The following is an 18,799-nucleotide window of genomic DNA, read 5'->3' on the forward strand; positions in this document are numbered from 1 at the left end:
ATGTTTCCCACTCTCTCTTTCAAAACAGTCCAAACTCGTGCCTTCACCATCCAACCTCCATTTACTGTCCAACTTGAAACTCACAGAACCAACTGCACATCTTCCTTGACGCCTCCGTAGCCAGGTGGGAAGGAGCAGCAGCAGTGCGTAGCACATGCTTCTTGATTATATCGGGGTTCGTGGATGTGGAAAGGTCAGGAAATGACCACCGCATATCCCGGAGCAATATGGCCTTAGTTGCTAATGCTCCTAAAAACCAAATAACAACAACAGCATCTTCCTTGTTTATTTATTCAACTGCCGTTTTCTGGAACAACCTTCCTTCATACATATTTCCTGAAAATTACAGTCTAAAGAAGTTCAAGTCTAATGTCAACAAATATCTTTTTTTATCTTCTCAACCTCCAACCCAAGCACTGTACTAAGTACTATAGGTTCTAATACCTCTCGTATCTGGGGTTTTCATAAAAAAAAAAAAAAAACTCCATTCTGTTTTTGCTTATAAAGTGCAGTTGTCAGCTACATCAGCTATATCAGTTAATGCCATAAAAGCACTGTTAAGTGAGGTTATGTTGATCTTCATGTGATCGGTGAAGTAACTGCTATATTTTGCGTTTTTAATAATCGATTCATACATATTATCATTCACAGTGTGCATATCACCTCTGGTGATGAGTACATTTTGAAGGATGAGAACCACTTGCATATAACGCTATAACCAGTCTTATATAAGACTAAGTCTTATATAGATAGGTGGAGTGAGTAATTTCTATAACAAAATCTTTATGTTAAAATAACCAGAAAGAAATAACCACTTTAAAAAACCTACTTTTGTTTTTTCTTGTTCATAAAGCTAAATGAAATGTTTGTTTTCTGCTGAAATTTCTGATAAATAACAAATGCAAATGATTTATTTTTCCGTTGAAGGGAATATTGTAGAAATGTGAACACAAGGAAGTAGCAATATTTGCAAGGAGGGGTAGGTTGAGAGAGAGAGAGAGAGAGATAACTGGATGGGAATCGACAAATGGTATACATCATAAGAAATAGTGGAGAATAATGTGGCGAGAGAGATGAAGGGGATCATGATGAGCCTAAATAGTACTAGGGCAACAAACTGTTGGAAGGAAATTTTCAGAAATAAAACTATTAGAAATGCTAACTCTAAAAGACATGATGGAGCAAATTGGTTAACTAATGCATATTATAGTTGGTTCAATGGAGTCATTATAACTTTTTTTTTTTAATAACTCTGGGAATATTTCTGTTTTATCAGGCAGTCAAGACTGTGTTAATAGTTCAGATTTGCAATCTGCTGACTGTTTACTTGATCCATTTTAAGACAGGCCTGTGAGGATTAATGAACCATACTGAGCGCTACTTAAACAAATATATTATTAAGTGTTTATATAAATAAATATTAAACTATTTGGTATAATCTGTTAAATTTCTATATGCTATTTGTTTTAACTATAAAAATGCAACTTTTATACTATTTCATGTTACTTGCAGACTTGCATTAGCAAAAATAAGGAGACTGAAAGTGATAGAATAACAGAAAGTGGAGAAGGTTCCGATTCTGTGACTTTATCTGGAGAGAAAATGAAAGACAAAAGTTTTAAGAGAAAATCCAGTCTTAATCGTGCTGTAGTAGAAGAGCATCAAGGCATATCATTAATTAATGGTGTGTGTTTCCTTTTATTTCAATTTTCCCTCAAAAATTAATTGAATGATATTTTGGGAAAAATGCATTGTTTTTCCTTATACATTTAAACTTACGGTATCATGTTTAAAATGTAAACTCATTATTATTAACCATTCTTTCAGTTTTATTTTGTTTTCTGTTTGTCTTCTTAATGCAAAGTATTGGGGATTGCTGTTGTAATTTTTTATAATATTTAGTAGTGTTTATATATATATATATATATACCCAATTTGTAGCATTCTGATATAAACAAAATTAGTATAGATTTTACAGTATTTTGCTATATTAAATTTAGTATATTACTTTCTGAGATTTATAATGCAACTTAATAATCATGATTTGTCATCTGTAAGTGTGATAATTAGTAAATAAATACATGCATATAATAAAACAGTATGATGGATTCTGAAGATTTTAAAAGGACTGTAAAAGTGGAATAGGAATAGAAAATTTCAGAAATAGGAAGCCAGCAAAAATTAAGCAATAATATAGTATACATGGTGTAGAAATATATTTCATATAAGCAAGGGTAAAATAAGGATGATAAGTGAATATGTGACGTGTGACAATAAAGTTCCCAGACTTGTGCAATAAAAATTATATAAAGTGAAGGAGCTCCAAAATCGTTTTATTTTTATTAAAAATAATCACTACTTGATTTAATGCACTTGTTACGCCATTCTAAAAGTTTCTGAAAAGATTCAGTAAAGGCGTCCAAAGAGATGATGTTCATTTGGGCAGTTACATTTTTATGTCCTCAACATCCTCAAATATCTTTCCTTTGAGGGCAGTTTTCACCTTGGGAAAGAGAAAGAAGTCTGCTAGTGCTAGATCGGGGGAGTTGGGTGGATGGTTGATCTGTACAGTTTATTAGAAATATCATCACAGCAAGTGCAGAATGGGTGGGGTCATTGTTGAGCTTCCTCTCTCTCAAAATTGTGACCTCACCTGGGAAATGCACTTCAATGGTCTTTGAAGCACTTGTTGTACATGGAACTCACCAATGCCCCCCCCTCTCTCTCCAGTTACAAATTCCTTGTGAATCACACCTGTTTGTAAAAAAAACATGATCAGCATCATCTTTGGCATTAGCATTCGTAAAGGCACATAATGTAAGAAAGCAAACTTATATAGCATCAGCCAAAAAAAAGAAAAAAAATCCCTTCTCATTTCACCCATCCACTCTCTCCAAATGTTTGTCTAGTTCTGCCCTGAATCTATTTAAGCTATCAACTTCTACAACAACAGATGGAAGTTTGTTCCAGCAATCTGTTTCCAGTTACTGTTTCCCAATACATATGGGAAACAGTAACCCCAGAGCAACGTATCAACTCTGCGTTACTACACTGACAGTGGTGGAGAATGAAAAGGACCTGGGGGTAATTGTGCAGGCAGATATGAAGTTCTCTGAGCAGTGCAGACGAGCTGCAAGAGTAGCTCATGGTGTCTTGTCAATGATATACAGGAATTTTTCTAGCAGGGATAAGGAGGTGATTATTCCCTTGTATAAGGCAATGGTTAGGCCACATCTTGAGTACTGTATACAGGTCTGGAGGCCTCATTTCAAGAAGGATGTAGAGCTGCTGGAACGGGTACAGAGAAGGGCAACAAGATTAGTGAATGGAACAAAGGGGTGCTCTTACGAAGAAAGGCTTAAGTTTTGCAATTTACAGAGTCTGGAGACTAGGCACCGGCGAGGTGATCTGATAGAGGTGTATAAGGCTTTGAATGGTTTGAGCATGCTCAATGCCAATGGGATTCTTCATCTTGCTCAGAATAATCACCTCAGAGGGCATAAATTCAAATTGAGGAAGGACGGATGTTGGATAGATGTGCGGAAATTTGCCTTTGGCCAGCGGGTGGTTGGTTGGTGGAACCGACTTCCATCACTTGTTGTTGAAGTTGATAGCCTAAACAAATTTAAAGCTCAACTGGACAGGTATTTCGAACGAACGGAGGGGTGAAATGGGAGTGGGTTTTTTTTTTTTTTTTTTTGGCTGATGCTGAATAAGCTTGCTTTCTTGCATCATATGCCTCTACTAATGCTAATGCTAATCAACCACCCACTGGCTAAAGGCAAACTTCTGCACATCTATCCTACAACTGTCTTTCTTCAATTTGAATTTATGCCCTCTCAGGCGATTATTCTGAGCAAGAGGAAGAATCCCATTAGCATTGAGCATACTCAAACCATTCAAGGGTTTATACACCTCAATCAGATCATCTCGCAGGTACCTAATCTCCAGACACGGTAATTTGCAAAACTTAAGCCTTTCTTCGTAAGAGCAACCCTTTGTTCCATTCACTAATCTTGTTGCCCTTCTCTGTACTCATTCCAATAGCTCTAGATCCTTCTTAAAATGAGGCCTCCAGACCTGTATACAGTACTCAAGGTGTGTCCTGGCCATTACCTTATACAAGGGGATAATCACCTCCCTTATCCTTGCTATAAAAATTCCTGTATGTCTTAGTCCTGAACTGTAAACAGAACATTTTGAGCCTTGGTGATATTTTAAAGTCCACTGTATGCTCTGATGCTTTGTCTCTGGGTCATACTGAAATACCCAACATTCATCTCCAGTGACAAATACACTCAAGGAAATTAGGATTGTCTTGACAAGTCTTTGCATGACTACAATCTTCATTGCCTCTGCTTATCCATGAGGCTGTACAGCACAAATTTAGCACAGACCTTCCTTTTCTGATCTGAGATTTTAGATTAGAGATATTGACAGATCCCAACCTCTTGGGTCATTGGAAAAAAACTTACATCCATCTTTGATCTACTTGTACCATTAAAACACTTTGGTACAACTTATTGTTTCACCACCATAAACAGTTTTTAACATTCATACATTTCTGTTGCAGATTTTCTCAGTTTAAAGTGAAATTTGATATTCATTTGTTGCTTCATTGTAAATTGTGGCACGGAATATTACTGCTACTAACAAAACTGATTGTTACTAGCAACCTGTCAGTTTATTGGACAATCTCTGTACCACAATCTGTTAGAGGAAGTTTAAATTACAACATACCACTTACGTTTATTTTCAAACTCATCGAACATGACTACAATAGCACCTGTCCAGGAACTTTATTGCCTCACCTTGTAGATGGTATCAGGAAACAAAATAATTTATAAATAAATATGCAAACATGAAGTGAAAAGAAAGAAAAAATAATTACTAAATGTAAATGAAATTGTGTTTAAACAATGGAACCTAATGAAACTGAATAAAAGATAGTAACTTTATGGAAGGTATAGCTAAGTTTTTTTTTTTTTTTTTTTTTTATGAAAATTAGCTTTTAATATGCTTTTATATAAGAGTTTGAGAAATGCACATTTTAATGGTGTTATTTTTATATATGTGTGTGATGACAAATTATTTAGGAACTTGATTCTGTCAGATGTTTTTCTTGTTGCATGTACTTATTTGGAGAATAAGTAAGTGAATGTGGCCCTTGAAAATCTGTAACATGAGTGCTGTATGAAAGTTTGGCTAACAGTCTACAGTTAATTTACTTTGATTATTTTTTAATTTGAATAGAGGAAGTAGAAAATGGTGGATTTTGAGTAACTAAATAGAATAGAAATTTTAAAGTGAACCTGTTCTAGTATTTTGCACTCCTGGGGGGGGATTGTAGTTGGTAGAGTAGTTGGTATTATATTCAAAAGAAAATGGCAAAACCAATAATGATTTTGCCATTTTCTTTTGAATATAATACCGATTGTCAAATAAACAGGCAGTGATGAGACCAAGTACTTTCTGTAAATTAACTGCAGAAATGATTGAATTTTCAATTTTTAGTGAGGGGAGTAATAGAGAATTTCATTTGATAATGGAGGGATAAGTGATTTGGAAGGATGGAAAATTAACTTCATAAAAACAAGTAATTAGACAGGGCTTGTAGTGAATTATTTAGAGTAGGTTGTGTTAACAGAGGAGAGAAAGTTGAAGAGCTTGTGGAATGTCAAAATTAACATTCCTGATTTGACTTGTCTCTAAAGTCAGAAGTTGTGCCTATTAGCAAAGACGGAATAAGACAACTGAAATGGAGTGGAACAGACAAAAAGAGAGAGAATATTTATAAGAAGTTTAATTTTTGGAGAATGTGATGCTGTAAACTATATTCCCGATGACTGTGATGCTTCTCCAGTCATCAGGAATATAGTTTACTAATGGTTGTTTCTCTTTCTTTAATTTAAAGAGGTGAAGTACTGTATTATAAAAAAGGATCATCATGTTTAGCACAATGACCACAACCACTGATCTTCCATATCATGTAAGGAAGGTCTAGGCTTGATTCCTATTGGGATGGGAGGAACTTTTGCAGGCTTTTTCATGCTGTGTCTGAGTTAGTTGACCTGGTGTGAGGAGTTGAAGAACCTCTCAGATTCTTATTGCACAAAAAAAAAAAAACAAAAAAAAACAGGCAAACTGACCATATAATATATACAGATACAGCATACTACTGACTTATGGCCTTAATTATCTTGGCATATTCTAAAATAACCCAGCCCTGTAATAAAAAGAGGAATGTTATCAGAATCTTTTTCATTGACAACAGGAAGAAGCTTTGTGATCTTTATAAGTGATTTAATAGAACCGATATTTTTCTGAGAGGCAGCATCAAATTTTGAATACCTGAGTGTTGGAGCAAGGAGTGAGTGGAATTAAAGTAAAATATATGATTAAGCCAATCTTCAGGGTTAATCTGGCCAACAAAAAAATAGTTATTAGATACGTGTCAATGATTCATGCTTTTAGTTTTATTCCCCCTCCCCCCAATTGCACAGAAGCAGCAGTTTAAAAGCATCATGTGCAAGGGGATTGATTATCACTCAAGTTGGTTTTTTTGGTCTATCTTCTAAATCATTTTTGTGTTTGGTGAAAGAGCAGTTTGAGGTAGGGGTTTTAAGGCTTTAGAATATGAGGAAAATATTAATTTATTTTGAAGTAATTTATTACTGTAGATTTGAGAAAAAATGTTTTGAGTCAAATCTCAAGATCAAGAGTGCTTTCTGTCATTAGCTCTGAGTTAAAAATTGAAAATATTAGAGTAAGAAGTGAGTAGGAGAATATTTTTGATATAAAGTTTTAATGATGTTATTTTGGTGTGACAAGATTGGAGATTGTCTCAGACATGAAGAGTTGATACCTGTAATACTATTTTGGAAGAATTGATAATTGTAAAGCAGAAGAAACTTGTTCACATGGTTCTTTAATTATTGGGAATTGTAATTAGCATTAGTACTGGCAAATAATGCAAGGAAGCAAACTTATTAAGAATTGTTCAAATATCTTGTCCCATCTGTCCATTCCCTCCAATAATTTGTATAATTCTTCCTGCAATTTTTTTTCAAATTACTCGCTTCCACAACACCAGATGAAAGTTTGTTTCAATAATCAGCTACTCTCTGGCTGAAGGCAAATTTGCACATATTTATCTTGCAACCATCCTTTTTCAATTTAAGTTTATATTCCTTTATGTGCATTGTTAAAGAAAGAATAAGGAGGCCATCAGCATTTAGTTTAGTCAATTTGTTTAAAGCCTTAAACATGTCACTCAGATTTCCATGTGAGTGCCTAGTGTCCAAGTTGATTCTTTCAGAAAACTGAAGTCTTTCTTTGTAAGAATATCCTTTTGTATCCTTGACTAATCTGATTACTCTTCTCTGCAGCTGTTCCAGGAGATCCAAATGTGGATCTCTTGGAATTGGATGCGGTACTTAAGATGAGGCCTAACCATTGCTTTATGCAATGGAATAATTACCTTCTTGTCCTTGATGACAAAATTCCTGTATGTCATTGAAAAACCCAATGAGTTATCCTAGCACACTGTCTGCACCGCTCAGAAAACTTTGTCAGAGGGTACAGTTACCCATAGATCTTATTCTCCACCACCTTAAGTGTGGTACCACCTTATCAGTATGTTATTCTGGGATTACTGTTGCACACATGTGTACTGTATATACTTCATTTATTTTTCTTAAAATTCTCATTTCTGTAGGTTTTGATTTTTGATCAGTTCCTTTTATTTTAGTGCAAATCATTGCATCATTAATATTTACCTGTGTGTGTATTTCTTAGTTAACTCTATGTATGTATTTTATTTTGTTTGCATTCCCTGCCTTGCTGTATTGGGAATTTACCTATGTATAGCTGTTATTTCCTTTGCACTGAACTGGAGCACTGGGTCTCCAATTAAGCAGGTCTGCAAATTGATTCTTGTAGATGGAAGTTCTTTTTCAGTATGTTATCTTTTGTAGAATTGTTATGCAGGTTTCAAATTGATATCCTTTGATTTTCAAATTGATATTTCTTTGTATCACAAGGATTTTCCACCAATTGGGAAAATTAAACCATGTTTGAGAACAAATTAATAAAGCTCCACTAATCGCATGATAGATCAAATTGCTTTTATTGAATTTCAGTTAAATTGAAAACACCTCAATACCAACACCTAAACAGTTTGATGTTTTGGGAACACTGTTTCCTGTGGTCAAGATTACAGAGGGTATTAGAATAATAGCTTTCATATGATGAACAATCAAATAGCACACCTCTTCCAATTAATTAGAAACCATTCATTCTCCATAATATATGGTTAGAAGCCATGTTGTTTCTTATTTTGTGAATTGTTTAATTTATCGAAATAAAAATTTTTCTGTCTGGAAAGGGGGACTTGCCAGGGAGGTATTAAAAGATAAAATGTACAGTATAAATTAATAAAAATTAAATCATTAATTTGTGATAAAGTTGATAATAATAAAAGAAATAAATAGATCGTATGTATAGCTTAGCTTAATTTTCAGCACTCACCTCATAGTAATCCGCTTAGCTGGTGGAGGGTTTTACCACATACATAGTGATTATAGGATTCTAATACTTTACAGGGATTATGGGTTTAAAATTAAGTTATGGGCTATAAAAAAATTTTTAAGAAAGGAAAGTGCACTTTCCATGGTTGCCTAATTAAATTAAATTAAATGAAGAGAAAAAAAAAGGAAAGGAAAATATAAGCTAATAATCGCGCACGAGCGACTGTCGAGATTCCTCGTCTTCAGTTAGCTATAGTGGAGCCACTGAAGACGAGGAATCTCGAAAGTCGCTCGTGCGCGATTATTAGCTTATATTTTCCTTTTTTTTTTCTCTTAATTTAATTTAATTTAATTAGGCAACCATGGAAAGTGCACTTTCCTTTCTTAAAAATTTTTTATAGCCCATAACTTAATTTTAAACCCATAATCCCTGTAAAGTATTAGAATCCTATAACCACTATGTATGTGGTAAAACCCTCCACCAGCTAAGCGGATTACTATGAGGTGAGTGCTGAAAATTAAGCTAAGCTATACATACGATCTAGTTATTACATTACAGCACATAAGGACTCCTTAAAAAAATCAAGAGTAAAAGAAATAAAATAACAGGAAAACAGTGGTGGAATAAATGATACAAGAGTCTGTTATATTCAACTGACAGTCCAAGGGCTGCTACAGAGTTGCTGATGTTTTGATTTACTCTCAAATGGTCATTGAATATGTTGATATTCAGTTCGTTGGCAACTAATGAAAGGCTATTCAGTGGACTGTATTTTTTGCTGTTACTATAGAAAGGTTGTATGTGGAAAGTGGGATGGTGATGGATGCTCCTGAACACCACGAAGGATTTCATAAGAACCAGAGAGTACCTTTTGGCAGGAATTTATTTTCTTCCTTTGCTCAGTGGGTTCAGGCAGAAGTCATCACAGAGTGTGTTGTGGTGGCATGTATGGTAAAAAATCAGGTTTCTTGATGCATGACATCAGATAAAGTTTCTCTGAACAGTTTCAAGTTTGTATGCCTTTCCACAGGGAATTTCAGCTGACTGAACCAAAGTTGAGAATAGGGAATATGTTTGCTTTACGTATTTGTGGTCGATGAATCTGTAAATATTCCTTTTTATGAACCTGATCTATTTGAAAGGTTTGTTTATATAAGTTCTTTTGACAAAAGTTTTATTCAGTCACCTTACTTCTAGAAATTAGTGTTTCCAAAAGAAGTGTGGGCTTGGCGCATCATGGTCTTAGTCATTGCATATGGGTAGAAGTAACCCCAGAGAAACGTACCAACTGTGTGGTACTATACACTTAAGGTGGTAGAAAATGAAAAAGACCTGGGAGTAATTGTGCAGTCAGATATGAAGTTTTCTGAGCAATGCAGACAGGCTGCCAGGGCAGGTCATGGGGTTTTGTCAATGATATATAGGAATTTTGCTAGCAGGGAAAAGGAGGTGATTATCCCTCTGTATAAGGCAATGGTCAGGCCACACCTTGAGTACTGCGTACAGGTCTGGAGGCCTCATTTTAGAAGGATGTAGATTTACTTGAGCATGTACAGAGAAGGGCAACAAGATTGGTGAGGGGAATGAAGGGATCCTCTTACCAAGAGAGGCTTAAGTTCTGCAAATTGCAGTGGCTGGAGACCAGGCACCTGCGCAGTGATCTGATTGAGGAGACCAGGCACCTGCGCGGTGATCTGATTGAGGTATATAAGGCCTTGAATGGGTTGAGCACCCTGAATTCTGATGAGATCCTTCCACTTGTTCAGATTACGAACCTAAGGGAGCATAAATTCAAATTAAGAAAAGACAGATGTAGAATAGATGTGCGGAAATTTGCCTTTAGCCAGCGGGTGGTTAATTGCTGGAACAAACTTCCATCTGTCGTTGTGGAAGTTGATAGGTTGAATAAATTTAAGGAGGAACTGGACAGGCATTTGGAGGGAATGGTGTGTGTTTTTTTTTTTTTTTTTTGGCTGATGCTGCATAAGCTCATACACTTGCTTTCTTGCATCACATGCCACTGCTACTACTACTACTGCTACCTTTGTGCCATAAAAATCAAATCAAATCAAACCAAAAGAAGTTTCAAAATTCTGTTGGCATATTTGGTTCAGGATTTGTATAGAAATTACTTTATACCTGATGAGTAATCAAACTTTATTTTAAGTTAAACAATTTAAATTATATTCAGAAATGCATATGTAATTTCTGTGTATCAGAAATAATTATTTTTATCCATTTCTAAAATAAAACACGTTTTTAGTCCCTTGCCATTTCTTGGCTGGTAAAAAAATATTTTATTGTAAATTCAAAAGAATATTTTGTGATTATAAATTTTTGAAGCATTTTAGATAGCATCCATAAGCAAATTTTATAATAGGTTATGTTTCATCAGTACACTATTTTACTCTACGAAAACCCCTTATACATACAAAAAGGAAAGAAAAGAAAAAGTTAACATATCTTACTTCATCTCTTTTAGAAGATTTAATTAATATGTCAAAAGTGAAATTTCATTCTTGAATGGTATTATCTTTTTTAGACTGTATATTTTATACTGAAGACTTGTTTGTATCTTGTTACAACCCAGAATGTAAGAAATAAGTATAAAAAGCTAAGGTGATTATATAGTGATTACTTTAAATTTTATATAAAGTGATTACTATAAATTTTATGTAAAGTGATTACTATAAATTTTATGTAAAGTGATTACTATAAATTTTATGTAAAAAAGTTATTTCTGAGAAATTAATTTTTTTTTTGTTAAAAGATTAATTTTTATTATTATTTTTCCCTAATTTGCCTTGATATATATATATAAAAAAATATAAGTACAATAGAAAGAATGTGTACAAAAAGGAGTATATTTAAAGTTGCATGGTATTTAGTAATATTCCAAGTGACATCATTTCCACTGAATAAGTGCCTTCCTAGTATTGGCCTGACTCCAATTTTGAGGGGGAGAGCTATGGAGCCAAATATTGCCAGTCTTAAAAATAGCATCTTGTGTCAGCTGCAAGCACACTGGGAAGAGGATAAAGTTGATCATGGGGTTTGTAGCTTAAGCACACTGTGTGAAGATAGTGTGTCTCTTGATGGACAAGTTGTTAGGCAACTTCCTGCATTCTACTTTTCATTTATGTGTTTAGGTGCAGTTTGTGCAGTGGTGGCATAACTTTTGGATGCATATTTGAGTAATCCACTACAGGCATAGTGGATTTTTATCTTCATCAATAGATCAGAAACATGGTAAGGTGTTATTGCCATTTTATTTCTTAGATTATGGTTTATGGTTTGTAATATTTGTTCATTAGTTATCCTGCCATATGACTTCCTTTGAAAATCAGATGTTCGTTAAGCACTGAGGGATTTCACTTTTATTCAATGTAGTTTTCTACAAGTGCGTGGAACTAGTTCCTGGCTTAAATTAAATGGAAATATATTCTGCCTAGGTGTTAAATAAGTACTTTATTTAGCCATCTTTAGTTGATTTATACCTCTTATAACAGACAGTTAATCATTTAAAATCAGTAGGAAATTGAATATTGAACAGACATTGGGGGGGGGGGGGAAATACTTTCATAGAATTGCTTATTCTAGATAATCATTTTAATAGAATTTTTTAAATGATTTCTTTATTTTTTATGTACATCGTTACCCATTTGCTAGCTGTTATTAAATTTAAATTTCTGAAGAGTATTTTTTTTCATGTTTAACAGGCAGTTTTAACTTTCCTTTCATTTTCTACATGACATGCATTTTAAATTGTCTACAAATTGCTACTGAAAATGGAAACAGTTTTAGTAGTATTTATTTACTTGTTTAATAAAATTATTACATTGTAAAATAAATTATTAAATTGATAAGTTAAAAATTTTTATTTGCTGAAATCTTGTAGACCTTATATAATAGATTATATTATTTATCTTAATTAATCTGGTTATGTAATTGGAACAGTTTTGCTTGGTAATTATCAGCAGTTCAACTGAACTTAATTCTATCCCATGTAGTTTCATATTATAATTGTAATGGCTGAATTATAATATCTGTAATTTTGCTACCTTGTTAATATTTTTTATTTTCTTACTGCATGTACATTCATACAAAAAAAAAAAAAAACAAGCTTTATCATAAACTGGAGGTCCTTTTTTGCGATTTGTATGTTAACAACCCGAACAAAATAAATCTGACAGGAGCATATTTTAATTACTTTTGTTCACTAATAGATCTTTTAGTTTTAGACCACTTAGTTTTTTGAGAAATAAATGATCAATCAGTATTTGCAAATACATTTCAATCCAGAACTTCTTGATTAAGCACTTCATTTCAAAAATTATAATGATAGTTGTTGTGTTATGAATTTAAGATAATTCTTCTTTCAAATTTTTAATAAAGTAAAACACTAATTTTCTGACACAGTTTTCTTTTAACTAAATGTTAACCTTGATATATAAATTCATTGATATTTTGGAAAGCTGTTGATGTAATTTTGGAATAACAAAATTTTACTTGTGTGTGTGTGTGTGTTTTCACACAAAAAAATATAATAATTATTTCATAGCTATTTTGTGAGATATGTGCCTTGTAAATGTAATAATGTGTATTTAATTAGGATAAATGTTTGAAATTCCACACTGCAGAGAAATGGTTACAAGGTGTTCTATTTTAAGCTCATTCATCTTTATCTCAAATGCAGTGGGTTGCATTACTTTAATATATTTTTTATTCTGTTTTTGTAGTCTTCTTGAGTTGTTTTAAACTAATTTGTCTTTTGCAAAAGGCAAATTGGCTGCATTGTCAATCTCTTATTGATAATAGCTAATTGATTATATCACTAGTATTCTTACATAAAAATTTTTTCTGTCTATAGTAATCCAGATTTCTCCTCTAAATGGCTCCTGTTTTAATCAAGATATAATTTACATAGCTATCCTTTGTCTTAAGCAACCTTTTTCTTTTGTCTTTCTCATATACTTGTTTTTCACATAATTCCAAAAAGCAGCCAATAGGAACATTCTTGTTCCTACTGGCTGCTTTTGGAATTATGTGAAAAACAAGAAAAAACATTTTATCTTAAGTTTTTTTAAATTTTGATATCAGAAATGCCTTAAAATGAGCTTTTCTGACATCAGAAAAAGTATTAAAACATTTTCTAATATTAGAAGAAAGAAACCATTAATTCAAAAAAAATATTTTACCCAGAAAGAAATAACAATGATTTGAAATAAACAGTACAATTCAAACATCCTGTATCTGATATCTTAATAGTTGTAGTTATACTATGCTGAACAGTAACATATATATTCAATATTCCTTTATGAAACAGTGCATTTTTTAAAGAGATATTGCTTTCTCTTTATTTGAGTACATTACATAATTATCCAAACTAAGAAACTTGCAAAATGATCAGCATTAATCTCTCTTTTATTCTGTGAGTTTGAAGGTTACTTCACTTGCTTATGCCCCACTTTTGACATCACTTCTTTGGAACCAAAAGATGTTCATCTGGTCATTCATCCAAAGCCATGTGATTCATTATGCTGAGTTGTTCAGTGTAGACTTGGGGGAAGAGTTATACAGAAAAGTCACAGGATCTGGCGAGATATTTTGGATCATACATCCTAATCATCCTTCTGTTGTTGTTTTTGTTAGCTTTTTTTGATAACCTTTGAATTTGATAAGAAGATTGCGTGAATCGTTTATGATTAGTAGAAATAGGATAATATGCACTAAAAATTAGTTAGAATATGCAACAAAATATATGAAAATATGCACTAAAATGCTGTTTTATGCAATAACCTTTTTACATCTATTACCTTTATTATAATACATTTATTACATCTGTTATATACTTATTTATTAATTTAATTACAATTTCTTTGTATTCTGGATTTAAAAATAACAAGCTTCTTGTTATATTTTATTAACTTATTGAAAAGGATATTGCTACTTACCAAGGTGAGACAATGGTCCTTTGAAAAGCCACTTTTCTCTTCTCTTGAGCTACATGGCTTGGTTAAAAGCAACTAATCTGGCAATCCTTCCTTATGTTTCCTTTTTTTTTTTTTTGCCACAGTATGTGTAGTCTGTATGTAGCATCCTTTTCACAAACACAAGATAATACTGTCATCCATCTATACTGAACTCTTTCTGTGGTTGGTGATCCACGATTTCATGAATTTAGCAACAGATTTGATTTTTGGCATTTTTAAAGAAAGCTACAACTGACTGTGTTTTTTTTTTTTTTTTTTTTTTATTGGAAAACTGAAATGTTATGTTACATGTTCAAAGAATACAATATAGTTTAGGGCTAAAGCCTCAGGTTATGTAAGAGTTTAACTAATGTACAAGTTAGTGCAATTGCATCATTTCAGTACATAGCCAACTACTTAAATAGTTATAAATTGGCATCATTAAGTATATCTCATATTGTGAATACCTACACAACAAGTTGCAACGATATTGCACTACATCGAATACGCAACACCACCATAGGAGAAGACTATTGTTACTTATTCTCAGTGGATACCATCACTTATACGACACTGTTTCCGAACTTATTGGCTCCTCATCAGTGGGTGGGCAGGTACCCTGGTGTTGCAATGATGACAACCCAGTTGCGAAGTATAAATCCTCAATATGAGAGAATTACTCCACACCATCAGGCATCTCTCATATTTTGGATTTATACTTTGCAACTGGGTTGTCATCATTGCAACACCAGGGTTCCTGACCACCCACTGATGAGGAGCCAGTAAGCTCTGAAACAGTGCTGTATGGATGATGGTATCCGCTGAGAATAAGTTGTTGTTAATTGGTTTTTAGGAGCATTAGCAACTAAGGCCATATTGCTCCGGGGATATGCGGTAGTCATTTCCTGACCTTCCGCATCCTCCGTATTTGGTGATCACGGGCTCGAACCCCAGTCTAATCAAGAAGCATATGCTATGCACTGCTGCTCCTGCCTACCTGGCTATGGAGGCACCTGAGAATAAGTAACAATAGTCTTCTCTTATAATGAAGTGTTACTTATTCGAGGTAGTGCAATATCATGGCAACTCGTTGTGCAGGTATTCACAATATGAGATATACTTAATGATGCCAATTTATAACTATTTAAGTAGTTAGCTATGTACTGAAAAAATGATGCAATTGCACTAACTTGTACCTATGTTCAAAGAATGTATTCTCATCCAGTGTCATTGATGGCACGAAAATTTAAGTAAAACACCGTTGACATATTTTTTAACACTAACTGGAACATTTTCTGATGCTAATTTATTATTATTATGTGATGTTTTCAATGATCAGAATCATGTTTATGAGTTTAATGTCTGAAAAACTGATTGAGTTAATGAAATATGCATTGTTGGTGGTAATATTCATGTTATATGCATTTATGTGCATTAATGATTAAAATGGCCACAATATGCATATAATCCAATGTCTAGTGATAAATGTTGCACAGGATATGCTGGCTTCCACAGTTATTAGACAGTTTGTGAAAATTCCCTGCAATATTATATTGTTGCTGAAGAGTGGAACCAGTTTTTTTTCCAAATCCAGTGCTTCAAGGTTCAAGCAGTTTTTTCCTTGTTCTTCCTTGATTTAGCAGTAGGTAGGTAGCAGTATGTTTAAATTTCCCTATGATATTACATTGTGCATGTTACTGAGGATATGATTTAGATTAAACCATCATCTGTAACTAGGGACAGCTGATAAACTCCTATAGCTGTTAGGATTTGAGTGAATACATGGAAAGTTGCAAACACCTCTTCAAAGAAGTCCATATCATTTCTTAGCAAAGTTTCAATCAGTGATGAAATTGGAACTGTACCAGGTTAAGAAGGTTGTGTCTAATTTGTCTTTAACACTATATTTTGAAGGAATTAGATCACTCCATGGCTTAATGCAGGATACTGAAATTAGGTTATTTTGTTTATGTTTCTTTGGTTATTTTTAATTGAGTTAATTTTAGGAGACTCTCAAACTATGCTCCAGTCTCTGGTGGCATGTTATTGCACTGGGATAAAGAAATTGAAATTGATTTTAATGGATGAGTTAATGAGTTTATCCCTGTCAGACAGGAAAATATCTAGCAATGCAGGCACCAAAATGTCATTATTCTGAGTACTATGATAATATCTTGTAATTTCTTGGCTTGCAAATGTTGGACATAGCTAGTGCTGGCCTGGTTCTTAGGCACTGTTGGTACTGTTGAATATCAGTGCTTGGGATGTCAAATTTGAATTAAGCACAGTATAGTGCTTTGTTTTGACTTTCAATGGTTTTCATGGTACGTTTATAGCAATAATTCCATTTATTCCTCAGTGGTATCTGAATTTAGATGACTCAGAAAAATCCTGGATGATTTCAAACTTTTTTCCAACCTGGTCTTGGGACCTTTATGTTGGAGTTCATCTTCTTTTCTCATTACTGTGATCTGTTTGTTTCCTTTGTGCATTTGGGTTGGTGTGTACATTTTCAGTCAGGTCATGTGGGAAGGTACCAACTTTATATTTATAGACTTAGATGATATCTCTTTAAGTTTCCTTGATAGCTAGTTATTACTCTACATTCTGAGCCACATATAGCACAAATATTTGGATATCTGGGCTTCAGGTATTTAGAGTAATTTGGCCATTTGAGATGAACAATACAATTTAGCTAATAAAAGTATAGTGGAGAAGCCGTCTGGGTGTAAATGGCCCTTTGTATGAGTTAACTGTTTTTGAAGGTAATAGTAATTGTGGCATGTGATGCAAGAAAGCAAGCGTATGAGCTTATGTAGCATCAGCAAAAAAAAAAATCACACCATTCCCTCTAAATGTTTGTCCAGTTCCTCCTTAAATTTATTTAACCTATCAACTTCCACAATGGCAGATGGAAGTTTGTTTCAGCAATTAACCACCCGCTGGCTAAAGGCAAATTTCCGCACTTCTATTCTACAGCTGTCTTTTCTCAATTTGAATTTATGCCCCCTTAGGTTCGTAATCTGAACAACTGAAAGGAATCCATTAGAATACCGTGCTCAACCCATTCAAGGCCTTATACACCTCAATCAGATCACCTCGCAGGTGCCTAGTCTCCAGCCAATGCAGTTTGCAGAACTTAAGCCTCTCTTGGTAAAAGAACCCCTTCATTCCCCTCACCAATCTTATTGTCCTTCTCTGTACACGCTCAAGCAAATCTACATCTTTCCTAAAAAGAGGCCTCCAGATCTGTACACAATACTCAAGGTGTGGCCTGACCATTGCCTTATACAGAGGGACAATCACCTCCTTTTCCCTGCTAGCAAAATTACTGTACATTATTGACAATACCCCATGACCTGCTCTTGCAGCCTGTTTGTATTGTTCAGAAAACTTCATATCTGACTGCAAAATTACTCCCAGGTCTTTTTAATTTCTACCACCCTAAGTACCCATATTCAGTACTTTGCATTTGTCAATATTAAACTTCAGTTGACACTTCTCAGCCCATCTTTCCAAATTTTCTAGATCTGTTGCAGTAGCACACTGCCATTACTGTCATTAACAACCCTGCCAACCTTTGTATCATCTGCAAACTTCGACACTAAGCCTGATATACCTTCATCAATATCATTGATAAATATACAAAACAACAGTGACCCCAACACCGAACCCTGTGGGACTCCACTAATAACATTAGTCCACGAAGAGCAGCACCCATTGATTACCACCCTCTTCTCACACTCAACCATCCTTTTATCCATTGTAGCAACCTACCCTTAATACCATTGTGCTCCAATTTGTATAGTAGTCTTCCATGCGCAACAGTGTCAAAAGCTTTCCTGAAATCCAAGTATATGATATCAAAATTATTTTTTGCATCCAGTTCCTTTGTAACCACATCATAATATCCAATCAAATTTGTCAGACAAGATTTTCCCTTAACAGACCCATGCTTGTGTCTGAATTATTGCTGCAGTCTTGTCTAGATGATCCTGCAATGCAGCTTTAACCAGTGATTCCATTATTTTACCCGGAACAGAAGTTAAACTAACTGGTCTGTAATTACTCGTGTCACTCTTCGATCTCCCTTTGTGAATTGGGGATACATTTGCACATCTCCAGTCCATGGGGACCTTCCCTGAGTCCAAGGATGCTCTCATAATTATGGCTAAGGGTTTGCTTAGTTCCTTTGCTGCCTCCTTTAATATAACTGGATAGATCCCATCCACCCCAGGTGCCTTTCTTACGTTTAACTTCAACAATTTCTCTTCCACTTTGCTCTCAGTTATTACAAA

The 18,799-nt window shown here is 34.0% G+C and overlaps 1 protein-coding gene across 1 annotated transcript in view; it reads left to right on the forward strand.

Annotated features, from left to right (window-relative positions):
- Positions 1–18,799, forward strand: part of LOC150075981 (uncharacterized) — a 701,253-nt gene that overhangs the window by 377,233 nt on the left and 305,221 nt on the right. The window contains 1 exon segment of the mRNA XM_090387465.1: positions 1,513–1,684. Coding sequence (XP_090243591.1) covers positions 1,513–1,684 — 172 coding nt within the window.

Source organism: Mastigoproctus giganteus, chromosome 13, assembly GCF_048544385.1.
Source record: "Mastigoproctus giganteus isolate SK-2022 chromosome 13, ASM4854438v1, whole genome shotgun sequence".
In the NCBI taxonomy this organism is placed as follows: Eukaryota; Metazoa; Arthropoda; class Arachnida; order Uropygi; family Thelyphonidae; genus Mastigoproctus; species Mastigoproctus giganteus.